General features: G+C 36.3%; 2 protein-coding genes across 4 annotated transcripts in view; both read right to left on the bottom strand.

Moving 5' to 3' along the window:
• Positions 1-63: 63 nt before the first annotated feature.
• LOC122415576 (uncharacterized) lies at positions 64-10,396 on the bottom strand. 3 transcript variants are annotated; one of them, XM_043427795.1, is made up of 10 exons: positions 10,284-10,396; positions 9,060-9,774; positions 7,851-8,372; positions 7,462-7,746; positions 7,079-7,214; positions 6,561-6,708; positions 5,251-6,311; positions 3,643-4,207; positions 2,664-3,222; positions 64-2,114 (listed from the first exon to the last, which is right to left on the bottom strand). In XM_043427795.1, exons 2-10 carry the CDS (start codon positions 9,475-9,477, stop codon positions 1,945-1,947), a joined length of 3,864 nt encoding a protein of 1,287 aa, XP_043283730.1. In that variant the 5' UTR covers positions 9,478-9,774; positions 10,284-10,396; the 3' UTR covers positions 64-1,944. The 3 variants fall into 3 exon arrangements, with proteins under 3 accessions (XP_043283730.1, XP_043283731.1, XP_043283732.1); XM_043427796.1 differs by lacking the exon at positions 10,284-10,396 and adding an exon at positions 10,222-10,236; XM_043427797.1 differs by having other exon boundaries at positions 7,079-7,211; positions 9,060-10,371.
• Positions 10,397-10,910: 514 nt separating this feature from the next.
• Positions 10,911-18,039, bottom strand: part of LOC122416595 (uncharacterized) — a 68,532-nt gene continuing 61,403 nt past the window's right edge. Inside the window, exon 5 of the mRNA XM_043429661.1 lies at positions 10,911-17,719. Coding sequence (XP_043285596.1) covers positions 17,390-17,719 — 330 coding nt within the window. The 3' untranslated portion in view covers positions 10,911-17,389. The remainder of the gene's footprint in view (positions 17,720-18,039) is intronic.

The raw sequence follows: 18,039 nt of genomic DNA, 5'->3' as shown, positions 1-18,039 counted from the left end.
ATAAAAATTGAGGATATGAAAAGTCGAAGCCGTATTTTCGAAGAAAATGAAAAAAAAAACGAATTGCTTTAGAAATCATTTATACTCATTAATCTAAAATCAACTTGCCAAAATTTCATTTTCTCTTTCATATATCATATACATACTTAAAAATCAACTATTAAAGTTACAACTATGAGCTATCACCCTTTATTATCTACGTCACTTTATATAATTATATATGTATATATATATAATTAGATTTTGTTTTATTTGTCATAAATCGATGCAAACAACTTACATCAATCGTGTTTCATTCGCCGATAGCACATTTTTAAAAACTTCGCTCTCTGCTTTCTCGTCTTTTCATACATCCAGAAGTTTTTTTCAATGTGCACGAGTGTTAGACAATGTTTTTATAAGTTTTTTCCTATTTTCTTTAATGGTGGGATCGCGTGCAATTTTTTTTTACATGAAAACGAAAATATCGCTTGTTTCTCTAGTCGCAAATAGCAACCAATAACGTTTAAATGACAAATCATGTGAAATTCAACGAAAACAATGTTCTTTGCGCTGCAAAGTGAGTGTTATTAACAGAATCAAAATAGACAGAAGTGAAGGAAAGAAAAGGGGGAATAAAGTGTGCCAAGTAAATCATTTGTACAATTAATTTTGTGAGATTAAAAATTCTCGTGATGATTCTGTGTCGATAAAATTATCGCGTTGAAATCAAATTTCCAAAAAAACGATTCAGCTCCGAATAGCAAAACTAGAAACATGCTCATACGATCCCACCTGTTCTTCGTTTCTCCCTTTTTTTCTTTCTTTTGTATAAAATATATATAGACATATGTTTACATTTCTTTTGTTCATCTTTCGAATTTTGGTTGAGGAGTACGAAGAATTTATCCCGCACCGCCACTTCATAATTTATCCACTTAAAATAAAGAACGCAACGAAATAATATTTATTTTTTTATTCATATTCATTAAGAGTCGGAACGAAGCGATTTTTTTGGAGAAGCGAAGAATTTAACAATATGAATGAATAGTATGGAAAACGACTATTCAATCGAATATGTACATTGGTGTACATCCTAATAAATTTTAATGATAAAAATAAAAAGTGTAAGTGTGCATGTGGTTGTTTTTCCTTCACTATTTCGTTCGCTCCGCATTCGCAGCGTAAAAATTCTATTATCTTAGTCATCTAAAGATACAAGATACAGTTACAGTAGAATAATAATAATAATAATAATAATAATAAGATATTTTATACAGCCTATAGTCTAGATAGAGCGTTAATTCTCACCTTTCCTTTCCATTTCATTCAACATGCTCTCAATACATGATTCGTATCGTGCTATATTTTTTTTCCATATTTGTTACAAATTCAGTGTCAATTTGGTCGTGTATGAGACACGTGCCTCCGTCATATTCTTAGTGGTCACTTTTTCTTTGCTTTATTTCTCTCTTCATGTTTCTTGCTTCACAAGTCACGGACACACGATTAAACGGACAAATAATGTGTTCAGAGTCGCGCGCTCGAAACTCTCGAGAAAAAACTCATGATGGAATCCAATAACTGATTATTCATAAAGCACATGAGAAAGGGAATTGGGCTGATGATAAAAATGGCTCTGCAGTTTTTTCGTTACGATCCAACGATTTGTTTTTTCGTCAGATGTTTTCGAACAACGTTCATAACCTTAAATCTTCTCACAATCTTGTTCGACGCGTAATGATACCTCATTTTGGTTTGTCCGTTTTTATTTTTCACAAAACACTCAGGAAAAAGATTGTGCGAACAGCAATGACGGATTCTCTTTTTCATAATTTCCTTCTAGATTTTTCGCTCTCAAGAACGTTTAACTTTTTTTTCACGTCCCCACTTCCGTGCATCTATTCCGATTCTTTATTCTTTCTTCCATTTTGTTTTTATTTTTACTCTTAAACAAGTCTTGATTTATTGCGTTGTCGTGTCCGAAATGCTCTGGCGCCACGTCGCGTGGAAAGGTATCTTCAAAATCTTGACCCGCGTCTTTGGTAATGCCGTTAACAATAGCTTTTGCAATTGTGGTAGCGGCAAAATATCGACCTGAGGATTCGTCAAACTTGGCTGCGCTTTATCGTCTCCTGAAATTCATTATCACATATTTATTGACAACTTCTTTTCAACGAGATATTTTTTGAGCTTCCACTACCCAGACGGATTTGAAAAGAAAAAAATTCATATTCCATCCAAATTATGTAACAACTGGTTTGTAAAATTACCCTTAGAATTTTAATCCGACTCATTCTGAATTAAAAAAAAAAACCGCGTTTTCTATCGCGCGAATAACATTTTGGAATGCAAACTTTGAATTCAGTTCAGATCAATTAAATGGCTAAAATAGTTACGCAGCACAGTTTCATGAGAAAAAAATTTCAAAATTTCTTGAAATTTATAAAAACCAATGAACCAATTTTAAAGGCGAAATACTTAGCACAACAAAAAATTTAGTTATCAAGTTTTTCATCCTTTTCCTAAAAAATCTATCTCGAAATTTTTGTAATTCAAGTACTTTTTTTCTCATTCAATCATCTGATCAGTTAGGGAAGTAAGAATTACTCAGTCAGTTGATTAACAACGTAACTTTTGACTCGTACATCTAATGAAAAAGTGAAAAAAATGTTTCCCCGAACCTTTGGTCGCATCGTCTTCCTCAACGTCTTTGATGAGTTTCAAACACGGAACGGGTTTCAGGACCGGTATCGAATCACCAGTGACTTGTTTGCTCATTTGATTGCATTGATCAACAAAAAGTTCGGTGACCCTGAGCAATTCGAGGGTGACACCCCACACGAAGTGGGTCAAGTTGTTGGACAATTCGGTGACACCACGCAGAACCATATTGTTCGATGTTGCGGATTGGGAAATGTAAGTCGGTATTATGAGAAGCCTCTTGATGTTTTTGCAATTCGACAAACATTTGTCGAAGCCGTTTTTGACGTCGAAATTGACCAATTCCAATTGATTTAACGTCGGGAGTTTCGAAACGCCATCGAGAATGTCGAAAGTGCAACACGTTCCTTGTCCCTTCTCGAGCCTCAATCGTTCTAATTTTTCCAATTTCAACAGCACGGAGGTACCGAATTTATCTGGGAAATCGGAACACTCTCCCAACTCTAGCGTCTCCAAATTTATCAACGATCCTAATATGTCGATGTTTTTCTTTCCCAGATCTTTCACTGACGTTAAACTCTGCAATAGAAAATCAAAGTTTTCGTTAGCATCCGGTCATTATTTTATATTGCAAGAGAAAATTTAATTTTTTCTGCAATTTTTGCTCCCACGAAAATGAGAAAGAACGCCAAAATCTTAATCATCGCGTGAGTTGAAACGAATATTTTTTTTTCAATTGTTTAATCGGATTTCAATAACGAGTTCGGAAAATGACATTTTTTCTTATCTTAAATACAAATTTGTCTTTGTTTGCTTATTGAGGATTCATAAAATCTCAAGATAATAATCCTTTTTAAAATAATCCTATTTCGATTACCAAATTCCATATTACTAATGTATTTTCTTGATTTTCGTATATTCACACGTTTATAATTGTTTCAGTATTCAGGATAAATATAACCTTATCAATAATACGCCGTACTCCATTTTTGCACTCACCAGATGCGACAATTGCGTTAGTTCTTGAAGGGGTGATAAATCTCCTTCCAAGGACATGCCGCTGATAGCTTTGAGTCGAAGTTCCTGACAGGATTTCAAATTTCCGACAGATTCGAGATTGAGAGTGTCGCATTTGATGGACATTGCGCTGAGGACTTCTAGTTGAGGACAACTCTTGATAACTTCTTCGACGACCATAACAGGGCAGCGGCAAAGTTCAAGTTTGACGAGGCTGGTGACGCGTGGAATAACGGTTACGAATTTTTTCCATATACCATCAGATTCACCGGCGACCAGCATTTTTCGAAGATCCAAATGTTGAGTGCCATGTCTTTTGAGAGAATCTGCGAGACCGTCCCAATCCGTGACTTGACTGTTTTTCATTCTCACAGTTTTCCATAAATTTGGATGTGCCGCGAGGTCACGCCACATTCTGCACACGCGAGCGGCTCGCAACAATTCTTGTACTTTGAGATATTGAAAAATGCGTGATAGAGCATTATAGCCGGCGCAAACGGAGACCATGAAGTGCCTTTGATCGTTTTCGAGAGGAGCGAGCTTTTTCCTGAAAATATGACAAAATAAATTTTACCGATTAAAACAAAATACACGAATTGCTCGCTGAATAGATCAATCGACCCTTGAGAGTTCACTAATTTGACAAAGAAAAATGATTATCGAAATAAACAAAGATAGAGGAAAGAATATTTGGGAACAGTGGGAAGGACAAATTTTTCAAGGAAAACGCACTAAATTGTTTCTTTTTTTGTGTTCTGGCTCACACATTGCCTTTATATCTGTAAATATAAAAAGTAAAAAATGAATTAGATTTTTGTATTCATTTCTCGAATTTCAATCGAATCATCAATCGAAAATCCGTAATTGTAGCATGATAATATTGGAGACAGTCAAAAATATTAATTTGTGAAATTTGGGTGACAATCTTGGTGCATATTTGGCTTGGTATTTCGATACTACAATTAAGGAATGTCGAAATAACCTCGGCACACTATATTCGTTGTTTCACATTGTTGTTTTTTTCGTTCGTTATTCATTTGTTTTTCATTCATTGCTCGTTTTTTCTCAAATTTCCGTTCTCGAATAAATTTCGCCACATTTCGAAGCTAAGGCAGTGTGCTTCGATCATAAGTAAAAATCAAATTCATTTTTGTTTCTTTCTCCGACGAGCTTTTATATTTGCAAATATAATGAATGTTGGTATATATTGCATTTACAATAAATAAATGATAAAGATTCTCGCGACTCGAATATACCGTTGTGTCTCAAATGCCAAAATGTCTACTTTATTTTCTGTGCTCGTACAAATCAACTGGACAAAGGAACATGAAAATTCATTGCAGATGTTTTTCCCCTTGTCATTTTTCGTTTAAAAAAAAAAAAAATCATTGCTATATTCAAAAATTCTAAAAGCGACACAGTCGAGCGAAATTCTTGTTTGTAAATACAATATGTACAAAGCAACTGCCAAAACCTCAGGAGATTCACATGTCATATAACGTATGAATAATTAGGACAGAAAAGAGAGAAAAAAAATGTATTCGAAAACAAAGAAAAATGAAAAATCTGCTAGAAATTTCGTGAACTTACTTTTTGCTTGGTTGTACACAAACTGCACTTGTCGTAAAATTATTTGATTCCAAGCTGTCAGAACGAGAAGTTGGAATTTCGCGCAATAAATTTTCAGGATCGATGGCGGTGTCAACATTTTCTTGATTTATTTGTGATTCGGTGATTTCTAAATGAGGTTCATCTTGAACATCTTTTACTTTTTCGGGCTCAACAATCTGTTGTTCGTTCGCAGTTTCTAATTGTTCCTTGGGAGTTTCTGTTTCCGTGGGAATGAGCTGAGTTTCGTCGGCAATCGGAGATTCGTCTGTTAATTCGTTAATCAATTGAGCGACATCTTCTTTGTGCGTTTTTCGATCTTCCTCCTCTTTTTGCTCTTCGTTTTCGCTAACAAATTTGTCAGATTTGTAAATTTCAGAGGAATCGCTCGAATTATTTTCGGTGTTGAGGTTTAATCGAAGATTCTCCAATTCTTGATCTTTCTCCAAGGTTTCGTGAATTTTACCGACTGTTTCGACAATTTCCGTTAATACTTCAGCTTCTTCGTTAGTCTCGGTTTCCATAGAGTTAGATTTGACATCGTCGTTTATCGATCTCGACGAGAATCGTGAGTTTTCTGCGGTCGTATCAGAATGCGAAACTTCCAGAAGTGTCGGAGCTTTGTCACCGATCTTATCGGGTCTAACTGTGATCGCGGGCTGTACAGCCATCGCATTATTTTTGGGCACGACGATATAACGCTTCCCTGCCATAAGAGCGATATTTTGAGCCGGTTTTGGAACCGTACCGTCGTGCCCACGAAGAAACTCATTTCCGGTGTGTAGCCAAGCTGTATCTTTTCTCTCCGCTGATGGTGAAACGTTCGGAGATCTTGAGAGATTACGTTTTTTTTCTAATCGTCTTGGCTCACTTTTGGAACTTTCGGTTTTCACGGTTTTTGTCGGTTTAGGTGAAGTTACCACGCTCGGTTGAACTTTTGCTGCGTTTTGACTACTCATCATGCTTATCGGGATCAGAGCGGGTGGTGGTGGTGCAGATCCTGCTCCAGGTTGTGGAGATTTGTCTGAATCCTCATGACAATTCTACAAATAAATTTACAAGGGTCAGGCTGATCTATTGCAATGGTCAGGGTCGATTCTATATAAAAAAAAAACGTTCTTTTGCAGCTTCAAAGTTAATTTTTTTTTTAATAATCAACGGATTGGGTTTGCAAAGGAGTAGAAAATATTCAATACTGTTTCGAAAAATATTAATTCCGTTACGTTTCAAAGTTATTAACTTAAAACCATGAATAGAATTGCATGCCATTTCTTTGGATCAACGAAAATTACCTTGCATACGTATTCGTCCGTTGGAGAAATATCCGGAGCTCCGACGCATTCAGGATGATATAAGCACAAGCAGAGTGAGCATTGTAAGCTGGGAATGAGTCCCATACTCGAAGAGCATCTAATGCTGCACGGTTCCTGAAGTTTGGCCCTGTAAGACGTGCGTCAAGGTAGGGGAGAGAGGATCGAGAGGACAATAAATTGCGCCATGTCAAAGTTGCGTTTGGATGTTGTTTGCGTTTGTTTCGTATAGATTTCATGGATAAGGGAAATGCGTAGGAAAATAGAGATAAAATAACCGAAAAAAATGAATAAAACGTAATGTAAAAAAAAAATGATCGTTTACAGGAATTTTTGTTTCGATCGGTTCTCGATCGTACGTATGAGAAATTATTTCATCAAATACGACGCGTGTTGCAAACTTTCCTTTGTGAAAGAAAATTTCAATACCGATAATGAGAACAGAAAGTAGAAGAAAGAAGAAACATTCAAGCTCAAAATAATTTCAAGTTTTCACTCACTTTGGACCGCGTTTCAGTTTTGCCGGTGGAGTTTTTTCAACGATCGGTTGACTCCTTCTCGTCGCTGCTGGTGAACTCCATTGTGGTGGTAGCATCGGCGGCTCAGGTGCTCGTTTCGCTGGAGATTTCACTTCTTCTATTGTAAACGAGAATTGTCTTATTTTCGAAATCTTTTATACTTCTTAATTCAACTATGAAAGAAATCCTACTATGGAAAAGTTATTTTGCTTTCGCCATGAGGGCATAAAAGAAAGTATTTTATGAGTCATTTTAGAAGAACAAAATTATGTGGGTTCTGACGTTTATTCATTGTTTTATTAATTTCTTTTGCTTATAAAATAAAGACTCTGCAGCGTAGATTGAAAGGAAAAAAGTTTACGTACTCTTGGCTTGTCCTTTCTTGCCAGGTAGTTTGACTTTGATGGCAGCGGGTGTAACTTTGGGCGATTTTGCAGCAGGTTTGGCCGGCAATGGTGGAGTCAAAGGTTTTTCTACGATTCTCTTGGTGAGGGATTTCTTCGCCGGGAGACTTCTCCTTGGTGGTGTCGGTGTATATCCTGTGGAGTCACGAACTCTTGCATCTCTTATTATTTCAAAATCTGGATTGTTAACGCCCAGGGGCTCTTTGAAAAATGTGAAGTTGTCTATCGTGAGCTCTTTTGTATGTACTGAAAAAAGGAAATGAAAGAAAAACAAACATTATACAAATACATCAACAGAAATTCCAATGATCTTAGATACAGGACAAAAAGAAATCTATTCATATACTTACAAAATTCAGCAACTTCTCTAAAACTCCGAACTTTCTTGCCCTTTGGTGTATAATAATAAATATCAGCCATTCTTCTGACAGTATGTTGATCGGATCCAGCTCGAAATACCAATTCTCTCTTCCATCCATATTTGAAAGGTTCTCTGAAGAGAGGATTGCTCATGTCTACCACTTTAGATTTTGCTCCTCCTGCTGGACTCATGTTACGCACAATTTTTCCTATTTTTAATTTTGGTCTGATGCCTGAAGGGCTACTGTTAGCGGAGGAATTGGCAGATTTGAGAGAAGACTCTTCCGTCTTCAAGGGATCTGTTTCTGAGTCTACGCTGTTTGGTATCCCTATCGAATCCGTGTCAGATTCTTTTTCTTTCTTTACTCTGTTAGAAATATCATCTTTGCTCTCGTCCAAATCCATATCCTCATCTTTGACTTCGCTTTTCATGTTCGCTAGTGCTTTTGCTGTGGAACGCCGCAGTCTTTTGGTCTGTAGGATTAGAGTTTGGTCTGCTGATTCAGCTTCGGCTTATTGAGAAAAAATAAAACAAAAAGATTTTTATTATATTTCATGCAAGATCTTCTGTTAAAATTATACTGCAATCATTTTGTAGTAAAAAAATTATATTTTATACAGTTGTGCGTTTTGTTCCTTCAATATTGCTTTCAATATTAAAAAATTTCAATACCCATTCATAAGGTTTTATTACTTTGATTTTTATTCAACTTGAGAAATGTAATTTCATTAAAGTCAAATTAGAATGAAATCTGTAATAGAAATTATCAAGTTATTGTAGAACAAAATATCAATTTATGATATTATAAAATTCACAATATTCTCGATTGGAATGATGCAATCTTCAAAGTAATGTTGAACTTTCTTGAATTTAACTTTTAACTTGATACAAAAATTTCAAAACAATTGGAATCTAGTAAACAAATTATTCTATCTCAATGATTCGGATTCCAAAATTATTAAGAGATGTTGAAAAGTGAACGCACATCGCAACGACGACAAATAAAGAGTGCGATCACTCAGTATATCCATAGAATACTTGATAAATTTTTCAATTCTTGTAATGTTCAGCTAAAAATCAAACCTCTGGAGCATGCGAAGTGGACAACTGAGCTTCGGGCACTTGACCGACTTCTTTTTCATGCATAAGAAACAAATTTGTGTGGGGATGGAGTGAAAGCTTGTGATTATCAACTCACCAATGAGTTTTTGCAGAACGTGAGAACCAGGTTCGGTACTATCGAGTACTTTAGTGTCGAAACCATTGAATTCGGCCGAATCCTCGGAGCTCAAATCGTCGGGTTCGGAAACTTTGCGTTTTTGTCCTCTGGTATGTGGTTTAACATCAGTATCGGAGTTTCCCGTAGAGTTGGCTTTGATTTTCCGTAATTTTCTTTTGGCTCCGGGTGTTAGTTTTTTCTTGGTAGTTTTGACATCGCCGTTAACCTCTGTTGGCGTTTCCTCCATTTTAATGCTGGTCAGCGTATTCGTATTATTACCATCGAGGCTATCGTTGTTGGTAGTTTCATTCATCGGTGTTTCAACGTTTTCGAGGTTAGGTTCGTCGCGCGCCACTTCGGCGTTCCCGCCATTCACCTCAACCGTCGTTGACTCCATCGTGGCTATTGTCTGTATTTTTTCTTTCAATTCGTCGTTTTTCTCTTTTTTCACTGACTTTCGCTTTTTCTGCGACGAAAAAACGAAATCACAGTTTAGCGGAGCACTGACGTGATAAAAACTGAGCGTTTTCAACGGTGAAAAGTAGCTTTTTAGCGTCCTTGTGAATTCCTATGCCTATATACATATAAGTCCCAAGAGCACTCACGATTTTTACGACTGCTCGTGATACCCAACTGGTTGGCAAACCCAGAAATGAAAAACCGAAAAGAAACAAGAAACACGAAGCAGGAACAGCTAAGATTTTATAAAAATGATTGTTAGGTTATAGTAATGTAGCATCATAAAAAAAAAAAAACGAGTTCATCTGTTTTGCCGCCTTGTTTTCTGCTCCCCACGCCTGCCGGTGAGACACGCGCGCACACGTATATATATTATATATATATATATTTATCAATATATTATCATTCGCTTTACTTCCGCAGCCCAAATGATTTATTTTATTCACCCAACCACCGAGTCGCGATTTAATAATATATAAAATACGAACATCGTGGCAAACTTGTTGAATCACACGTACGCACTACTACATACCCGAGAGCGGGATTCACGATATTTTTCATGTAAAAATCAACGCTACCGACGCACACTGTGACGCACTAAAAGACGTTTAACCGTTTAAACATGTATATATGCATAATATGTATATATCAATATATGTATACGTGTTGGACTCTACTAAACCAGAGAGGCGGCAGCGATTTTACTCTAGCCACGCGAGTTGATCGTATCCGACAAGTTTTTACCAAGCCGACAGAGCGAGATGGCGAGAGGAACACTTCACTTTTGTCAGTTGCCCTAGGAGCAAAACGCGGTAGCTTCGCTCACTGCGCGTCCAACGCTTAACCGGAAAGAGTAATGCGAATGCGCGATCGTGAATGCGCAGTAGCATTTATTTTGTCAGTATTCGGCTGGCGGGACGGGCGGGACTCGGGAAAAATGTCAGCCATTTTCTCTCCGGCGAACTTGAGCGTTGCGCCTTGATGAGAGTGCGTCGATCTTTTCAACTAATATCCAAATCGATCTTATCCTGTAAACTGGTTGATGATAAAACGGAGTCATCATCCTGGTCATCCATCTATTATTTTTCTATCACGAATCCGAATTATATCAATTAAATATTATATTTTAACGAATGTTTTTTTCAACGTAAATTACGAATTGAGTTTCCGATTGGTATCAATAAAAAAGAAAGCAAGCGTCACATTATTCTTAAGCTACGATTCCTAACCTATAAAACTTGAAGACCAAAGCAAAGCGTCGAACATCAACGCCGACTGGAAGCAAGTTCGAGCTGAAAAAAAGGAATATGCATAGCAGTAATTCCGAAACCGGAGAAAGAAGGTCCGATGAAATATCCTTAATACGTTTTCTTTTTTTAAATATCGTTTTCTTTATTTTGTAGAAAACTGCGTGATAAGTACACCAATAATCTTGCAATGTCGAAATTTTTGCCGATTTAACCGGGGCACGAGTTTGGGGGAGGTGGACGTTAGGGATGGGAAATGGGGGTCGCCTTGTCGTCGTTGTTTTTTTTTCCTATAACGCAAAAGGGTTAATGATGAACACGATTCCCTTTGACGTTACATTGACGAATCCCCGAAAGGCCCGATTTTTTGTTTTTCTAGCAAGCCAGAGCAGTGAACAACGAACATGGTTTTTTCTTTTTCTTCCTTTCTCTCTCTCTCTCTCTCTCTCTTTTTCTGTCTGTCTCATCCTATGTAATAACGATACAATTCTACATTACAAAAATGTTTTTTTTTCTTGTCCTTGCTTACAATTTTCTGTTTTAAATTGGCTTACAATCCGATCGAGGAGCTGCGCGTTCGGACAATGATCGAGAATCGATAAATCACATTCTTCGATATACCACTCGATATATCGCTCTATAATATTATATAATAATAATAATGTGTTCTCCCGATTGAAGGGGGTTTTTTTGTTTTTCGAGAGGTGCGGCTGAGTGAGTCTGTCCTCGAATCAAGAGTACATATATGCGAATCGAAGTCTCAATTCGAGGGCAACTTTTTTGACCATCATTCACAGTGATAATAATAATAATCGTATCAATAATAATAATGATGATAATAGCAATGGTAATAATAATTACAACATCAATAACAACCATAATAATAAAAATAATTGATCGAATTATTGCTGGAAAAATATTAGAAATTTATAATTCGACCGTTTTTCATCTCGCTTAATCGAGAAAATTCTAACCATTTTGTTCCGATGCCTGTCAGTCGAATTTCAACTAAATTCGTGAGTGTATCAACGCGGTCGTTGGAAATTCGCCGAGCGAGTGATGTGCAACGATATTTGAAAATAACCATCAAAATGATGTGGGTTGGAAATGAAATTTATACGTGAATGTAAATTTGTCGTTGCGCCTAAAGAAAAAAATATAAGACCGTAGTTCGAGCGTGCATTGACTTGTCTTTTTTGGTGTTGATGACCATCGTGTAAGGAGAGAGCACGCAAGAACAAAGCGGACAATAAACGCGAGGAACGCAGGAAACAAAAGAAAAAAAGACAAAATTAACAATGGACGTTTCACGGTAAAAGGATCGAAGGAATGACCGGATCACAAATCGTTTCCATTGCGGCGTATCAGACCGAAAAAAAATTAAGGCCCAAGGCCTCTTATATCAGAAGGAATGAACGAAAGAAAAAAATATGGAAAATAATAGAAATTGCTGTTTTATTTGTTTTCTCAACATTATTATTACGATTAATATTAATATTATCATTATCATTATCATTATTTCCTCAAACGACCCGGATCCTTCTTCCGTGAGAGACTAGACACACCGATTTTTCGTTCCTTAAAAGTACGGTTTTTTTTCTTCTCCTTTAACTCTAAATCGTGAGCTTTTCTTCCTTTCGTTTTTTTTTTCTTTTTTTTTTCCACTCCATTATTTTTCATTTTAAATAATAAATATTCGACGATCGATCATCGGTTAACAATTTCGTCAAAGAACCCCGCGCTAAGTTTACTAATAATTTATAAATAAAACAAAAACAAAATAATAATAATAATAATAATAATAGTAATAATTTATCTAGATCGATTGGCACAAATCGAATTTTTGTTTTCAAATGCTAATCGACGTCACACCTTTTCCGTCTTTGTGTGTGTGTGTGCGCCCACGTGTGTGAGTGCGTGTCTAATAATATATTTACCATTTCGAAAATTCAACAATTCGTACACATTCATTACGATCGTAAATCATTGAGAAAAAAAAAAAATTATTCGAGGTTCGTTTCTTTCTGTTTAATTTTTTCCAAGTTTTTTCGGTTCTTAGCTCCGCACGGGATCGATCGCCTAGTTATGGATTTTGTTTATTCTTTTGATATCTCTCTCTCTCTCTCTCTCTCTCTCTCTCTCTCTCTCTCTCTCTCATCGAGGGCAACAACAACTGAAAGACTTCCCTCGATGAGCGAGTCGAGGGGGCGCCAAGTCCATTGGGGGGGAGGGAAGAAGGAAGAGGACAAAAATATTAAGAGTGGTTCAACGATCGCAAGACTAAAAAATTCTAAATCGTAATTATAATAAATGGTCGAATATCAATCTTTACTACTTGATCTTACTTATATATACAATTTATACACATATAATATATCGATATATATTTATATATGTATACATTCGTATATATATTTATATTTTGTTATTTTTTATTCTTTCTTTCGCGTTTTTTTTTTATTTTCATTTATTTATTATTATTATTTTTTTTTTTAAATTCGATACTAAATGTTATAACATTGAAATTTAACCGAGGTTTGCACAGGACCCATTGGATTAAACGACCCGTTTTTCTCATCAATTAATATTATTATTTGTATAACTTCTTTTCTTCTTTCATCAATCACTTCCTCCTGCTAATCGTTCTCTTATAATTTTTCTTGTAACTAAGTTTTCGTTCTAGTTAACTCTCCCCTCTTAAACCGCAGCCCTTAATCGTAAGATCACTTCTTCCGCCCTCTCAAAATACAACATGTTTCATTATCATTAATAAAAATTTCTCATCCCACGTCCTCGCCCTCATTTTCACTTTTCCCTCCTTTTTTCTTTTTTCATTTATGTTCGTCGTCTAATATTGCATGCGCTTGAACACACTTTTGAAGATGGAGATTAATGGACCCCCCCCCCGATGAAAAAATAAAAACAAAAATAAACGTAATGAAAATAAACAACGAAGGAAATACTTTTCGCTAATAAATTTTGTTCCTCTCTCTCCGTCTCTCTGTCTCTCTCTCTCTCTCTCGACTCGTGACTGTTTTACATTTCGCCTTCTATTTTCTCTTCGATTCTTCTCACTCAATTGTTCGTTCGCCACTCCGTCAATAACTGGCCGGACAATTGATTTGGGATTGAAATTTCGATTGCTTTTTTTCGAGTTTCAATTCACGAACTTTACTAAGGAGTTTGAAATTTTACGATCGAGATTCTGAATTAAATCATTGTCGTTGAAACTGCTGCGTTATAAAAACAAATTGATCCTCATTGATCACTCGATTATTCCAATCAATCGAGCAAATTTAGAACATCTTTTAACAAAAAAAGAAAAAAAAAAAACTTGAAAGCCATCCGAAGGAAGTAGAAAGAAAAATGCATCGTGCGGTTGAAAGAAAAAGAAATCTCGATCGATAAACCCGGTTTCCCCTATTCACAATTTGCAACAAGCAAAATGGCCAAATTACGAAAATATTGTTGGACAATAGTGGAATATATTATTTCGCGATAATTGGTGACTTCTCGTGTACATTTTTTTCTTTTTTTTTCTTCATATACTTCAATCTTGCTCTGCCCCGACCGCAGAAAAAACAGCAAAATTCTCGGCGCTGTTTTTTCTCCTCTTGTTTTTTCCGATTCGCTTAATTGGATGAGCAAAGTGTTTCCGGAACGATTGATTCTGTTCCGAATCGTAGGACTCGTTAGCGGAGTTTTTGGGGTCGTACGTCGCCTTGATCGAAAACAGTTAGACTTGAAAATTTAAAAAAAAAAAAGAAAAAACTGAGGTCTCATCTATCTGTATGATAATAAAATTAGCGTTTACAATCGGACATTGGTGAGGGACGTTCGAGAAACGGGTGAACGCTTGCGATGCTTTTTAACGACGTCGATGACTGATCGGTTCGAGAGAAACGAGAGTAAATGCGAAAAGAGAACTTTTTTTTTTCATGTGAATAACGAAATTAAAGAGAAAAAAACAAACGACGAATGGTCGTGGAGAAGATTTTTGCGATTTCGAAAAGCGAGCAGTATCTTATGGAAATTTCTGTCAGCTCAAGTCACTAAAACGTGACGACGAAGAAATCCGGGACGATATGATAAATAATTTCTTCAGAGAAAACAAAAACAAATGGAAATAGTTAATTTCTTAGTGAAAATATAAAAAGAAATATTTTCGTCAAGTATTATTTGAATTGAACGAGTTGGACTGGAGACTCGTGGTGTTTGAATTTTTGCTAATACAATCGAGTAAAAATTGGATTAAACAGAGAGGGAGAGAAGAATACAAATTTTCTCACATCTCAAAGTTCACTCTCGTTCTCTCGGATCGATAATGACTTCGTTTTATTCATTACAATCCTCATGTACGTGTGTTCAGAGTGTATTTTTCATGTATCCTTCGTAATCGGTTACGTAGCATAATAATCATTGTGTTGTTTTTATGTTTTTCGTTTTTTTTTTTCGTTTAGCCATTATCGTTTAATATCGATATTGATCTACCTAGCCTAATATTTACAAAGATTTCTCCTTAATCATATTTCTCATGTCGCTCACTCAGTATCTCTGCTCTTCTCCAATCGCCTTGGCACTACTGTGTTTTTTGTTTTCTTTGAATTTTCTTCTCATTGTTTCAGTTTAATTAAATTCATTATTTGTTGTTTATTTTTCCATTTTATTCCCGACGCTCATTTTCTCTCCTTTTTCTTATTTTTCTCCCCCAGCCTCAGAGCTCTCCTTCTCGGCCTCGGATTGCGGGCGAATTCATTTGAAAAACGCTTACACAAACAGCAAGACAGACACACGAAATTCTCACACGGAGAAACGTCAAAATTTCGACGCAAATTTTGACGAAATTTCTCGTCTTCTCTCAATCTTCACTCTTCAGTTCACTCTCTCTCTCTCTCTCTCTCTCTCTCTTGCTCTCTTCTATCATTTTCACACCCAGGCACAAATATCTACGCGCGATTTCATTCGCAGCTTTTCGACTCTCCGTCTTCGTTTTTCCCTTATGAACTTAATATTTCCCCGTTGTGGCGGCCTAAACCTCGCGAAAATCCATGACACGTGTCCATCATTTATCTTTTATTCTCCATTCCTTATTTCTGTCTCATCAATTTTCCTCTCTCTCTATCTCTCTCTCTCTCTCTCTCTCTTTACCTATCTCGTCTTTCGTTTTAGTTTTCTTCATTTCATTATTAATAAATCTCGCAAACATGCGTGAGTCGCAATGTTGCCAATAAATAATTTACTAAGTCTTTTTCGCAATGAACAAACTTCCGCGATAAACATATACATATTTTTATATATATATGCATATATGTTAAAGTCAATATATGTTTTAATAATATATACATACATATATAAACATATGTTTACATAAATGTGCTCCATTTTGTGACTCCGTTGGCAGCTCGGCTCTCATTAACTCGTTTTTTTCCCTTTTTTTCAGTTACTTCGAACAGAGGAATAAAGAAAATGGCCAATGAGAGAGAATATTCACATTTGCTAATTGAATTTCTCCATTGTTCTGTCGTTATATATATTTAGAAGCATATATATATATTTATAAAATTCTCTCTTGGCGAGCTCGTACACCTTTCCAGTGTACTCGATACTTTCGTTTTCTTCGTTTATCCTCTCTGCTCTTCTCTCCTATTCGTCTTGGTAATGCCAAATTTTCCGGACGGCCCATTATCGAATAAATCGGCGAAAAATTCCAGCCTTTTTCTCTCTCTTTTTCCTCGCAATTTCGCAAGTTTGCTTGTTTGTTTGTTTGTTTGTTTGTTTGTTTGTTTTTTTTTTCTTTAGAGAACGGAGAAGACGCGTGTATTTATTTATTCTCTGAAAATTTGACAATGGAGCCTGGAGCCGCGGCCCTCGTCGACTCTTCCTTTTCTAATAATATATTATATCTATATATACATATATATATACACACACAAAATTTTGTTCTTTGCTTTCTTCGTTTACTTCTTCTTCTTCTTCTTCTTCGTGTTTTTACTCTCCTCATCTTCGTTAAATACAACATATATGTATATATATGTATATATAGTATTGTGAAGTTTTATGTCCCGCGAGTCAGTCTTGAGGATCTCCTTTTATTCCCCGTGCCCCTGAGGACTTGTAGCACCCGAGTTATATTTTTCGTTTTTCACTTATCGTTCGTATTTCTTCTCTCCTTCTCATTTCGATTGTTGCTTACTTCCTTTTGCTCGAAATCTTCGTCTTTCCTCTTAATATTCTTCCTTCAAAGATTTATTTCTTCTTCTTCTTCATTGATTATTTTGTTTTTCAACATTATCTCGGAGTAACCAGCCTCTTCGTGCGACGGTGGCGACAAGTTTCCACGACAAGAATAACGACGAGGATGAGGACGCTACGGGAGCGTCGACATGCGTAGAATTCCTTCATCATTTTCTTTTATTTTCTTTAACGTTGTTTTTCTTAATCTCGTAAATTCACGTTGTCGTTGGCTACTTAAAAACTCTTATTTATTTATCTTTATTCGTTTGCTTGTTTAATCATTCTCTCGTTCAGTGTCTTGGCTGATTGAAACTTTTTTCTTTTCTTAACGAAAATATTCGGGGCCCGAAATCCCCTCTTCTTGTTCCATCAGACATGCCGCCTGTGATGATTCGTCTCGTCCGCCTCGCACGGTACCACCGTCAAACTTGAAAGATTGCTCAAATTCCCACTCGATTCGGAATAACTCGATAACGTCGGCCTCCTCGATGGCGGCACCACTACTCCCGGTGTCGAACCACTCGAACTCGGAAACTTACGAAAAACCCTCAACAACGAGCTACCAGCACTGTGACACCTGACTATACGATCCGGCGGATCCAACAACGCCGAATGGCTCCGGTACGGCGGCGGACTCTCGCTGTCAAATACCGTCCTGTTCGGCGGTGGTCGAACACACTTTTGGTATATCTCGCTCTCCTGTTACAAACAAAATATACACACGTCGCATTAGACATTTATCTCGATTCAAATATTATTCGCTCACATTTGCCGCCCATTTTTCTTCCAAATTTTTCTAATTACCAATGAATTTAAGTTCAAATTTGCATTTTTTCGAAAACAGCCAGGGAAATCGATCTTACAAATTTTACTCTACTTTTACGAAGCTGTTAAACTTATCGAAATAATGATAGCAAAAGTTTAGCATTCAAACTTCTAAATTGACATTTTTCACATAAACTTTCACCTCGTTTCATTCACTGAATAACAACAGTGACATCGTTCAACTTATTAGTCCC

Source organism: Venturia canescens, chromosome 9, assembly GCF_019457755.1.
Source record: "Venturia canescens isolate UGA chromosome 9, ASM1945775v1, whole genome shotgun sequence".
NCBI classification, from domain to species: domain Eukaryota; kingdom Metazoa; phylum Arthropoda; class Insecta; order Hymenoptera; family Ichneumonidae; genus Venturia; species Venturia canescens.
This window is presented reverse-complemented; position numbering and strand designations above follow the sequence as displayed.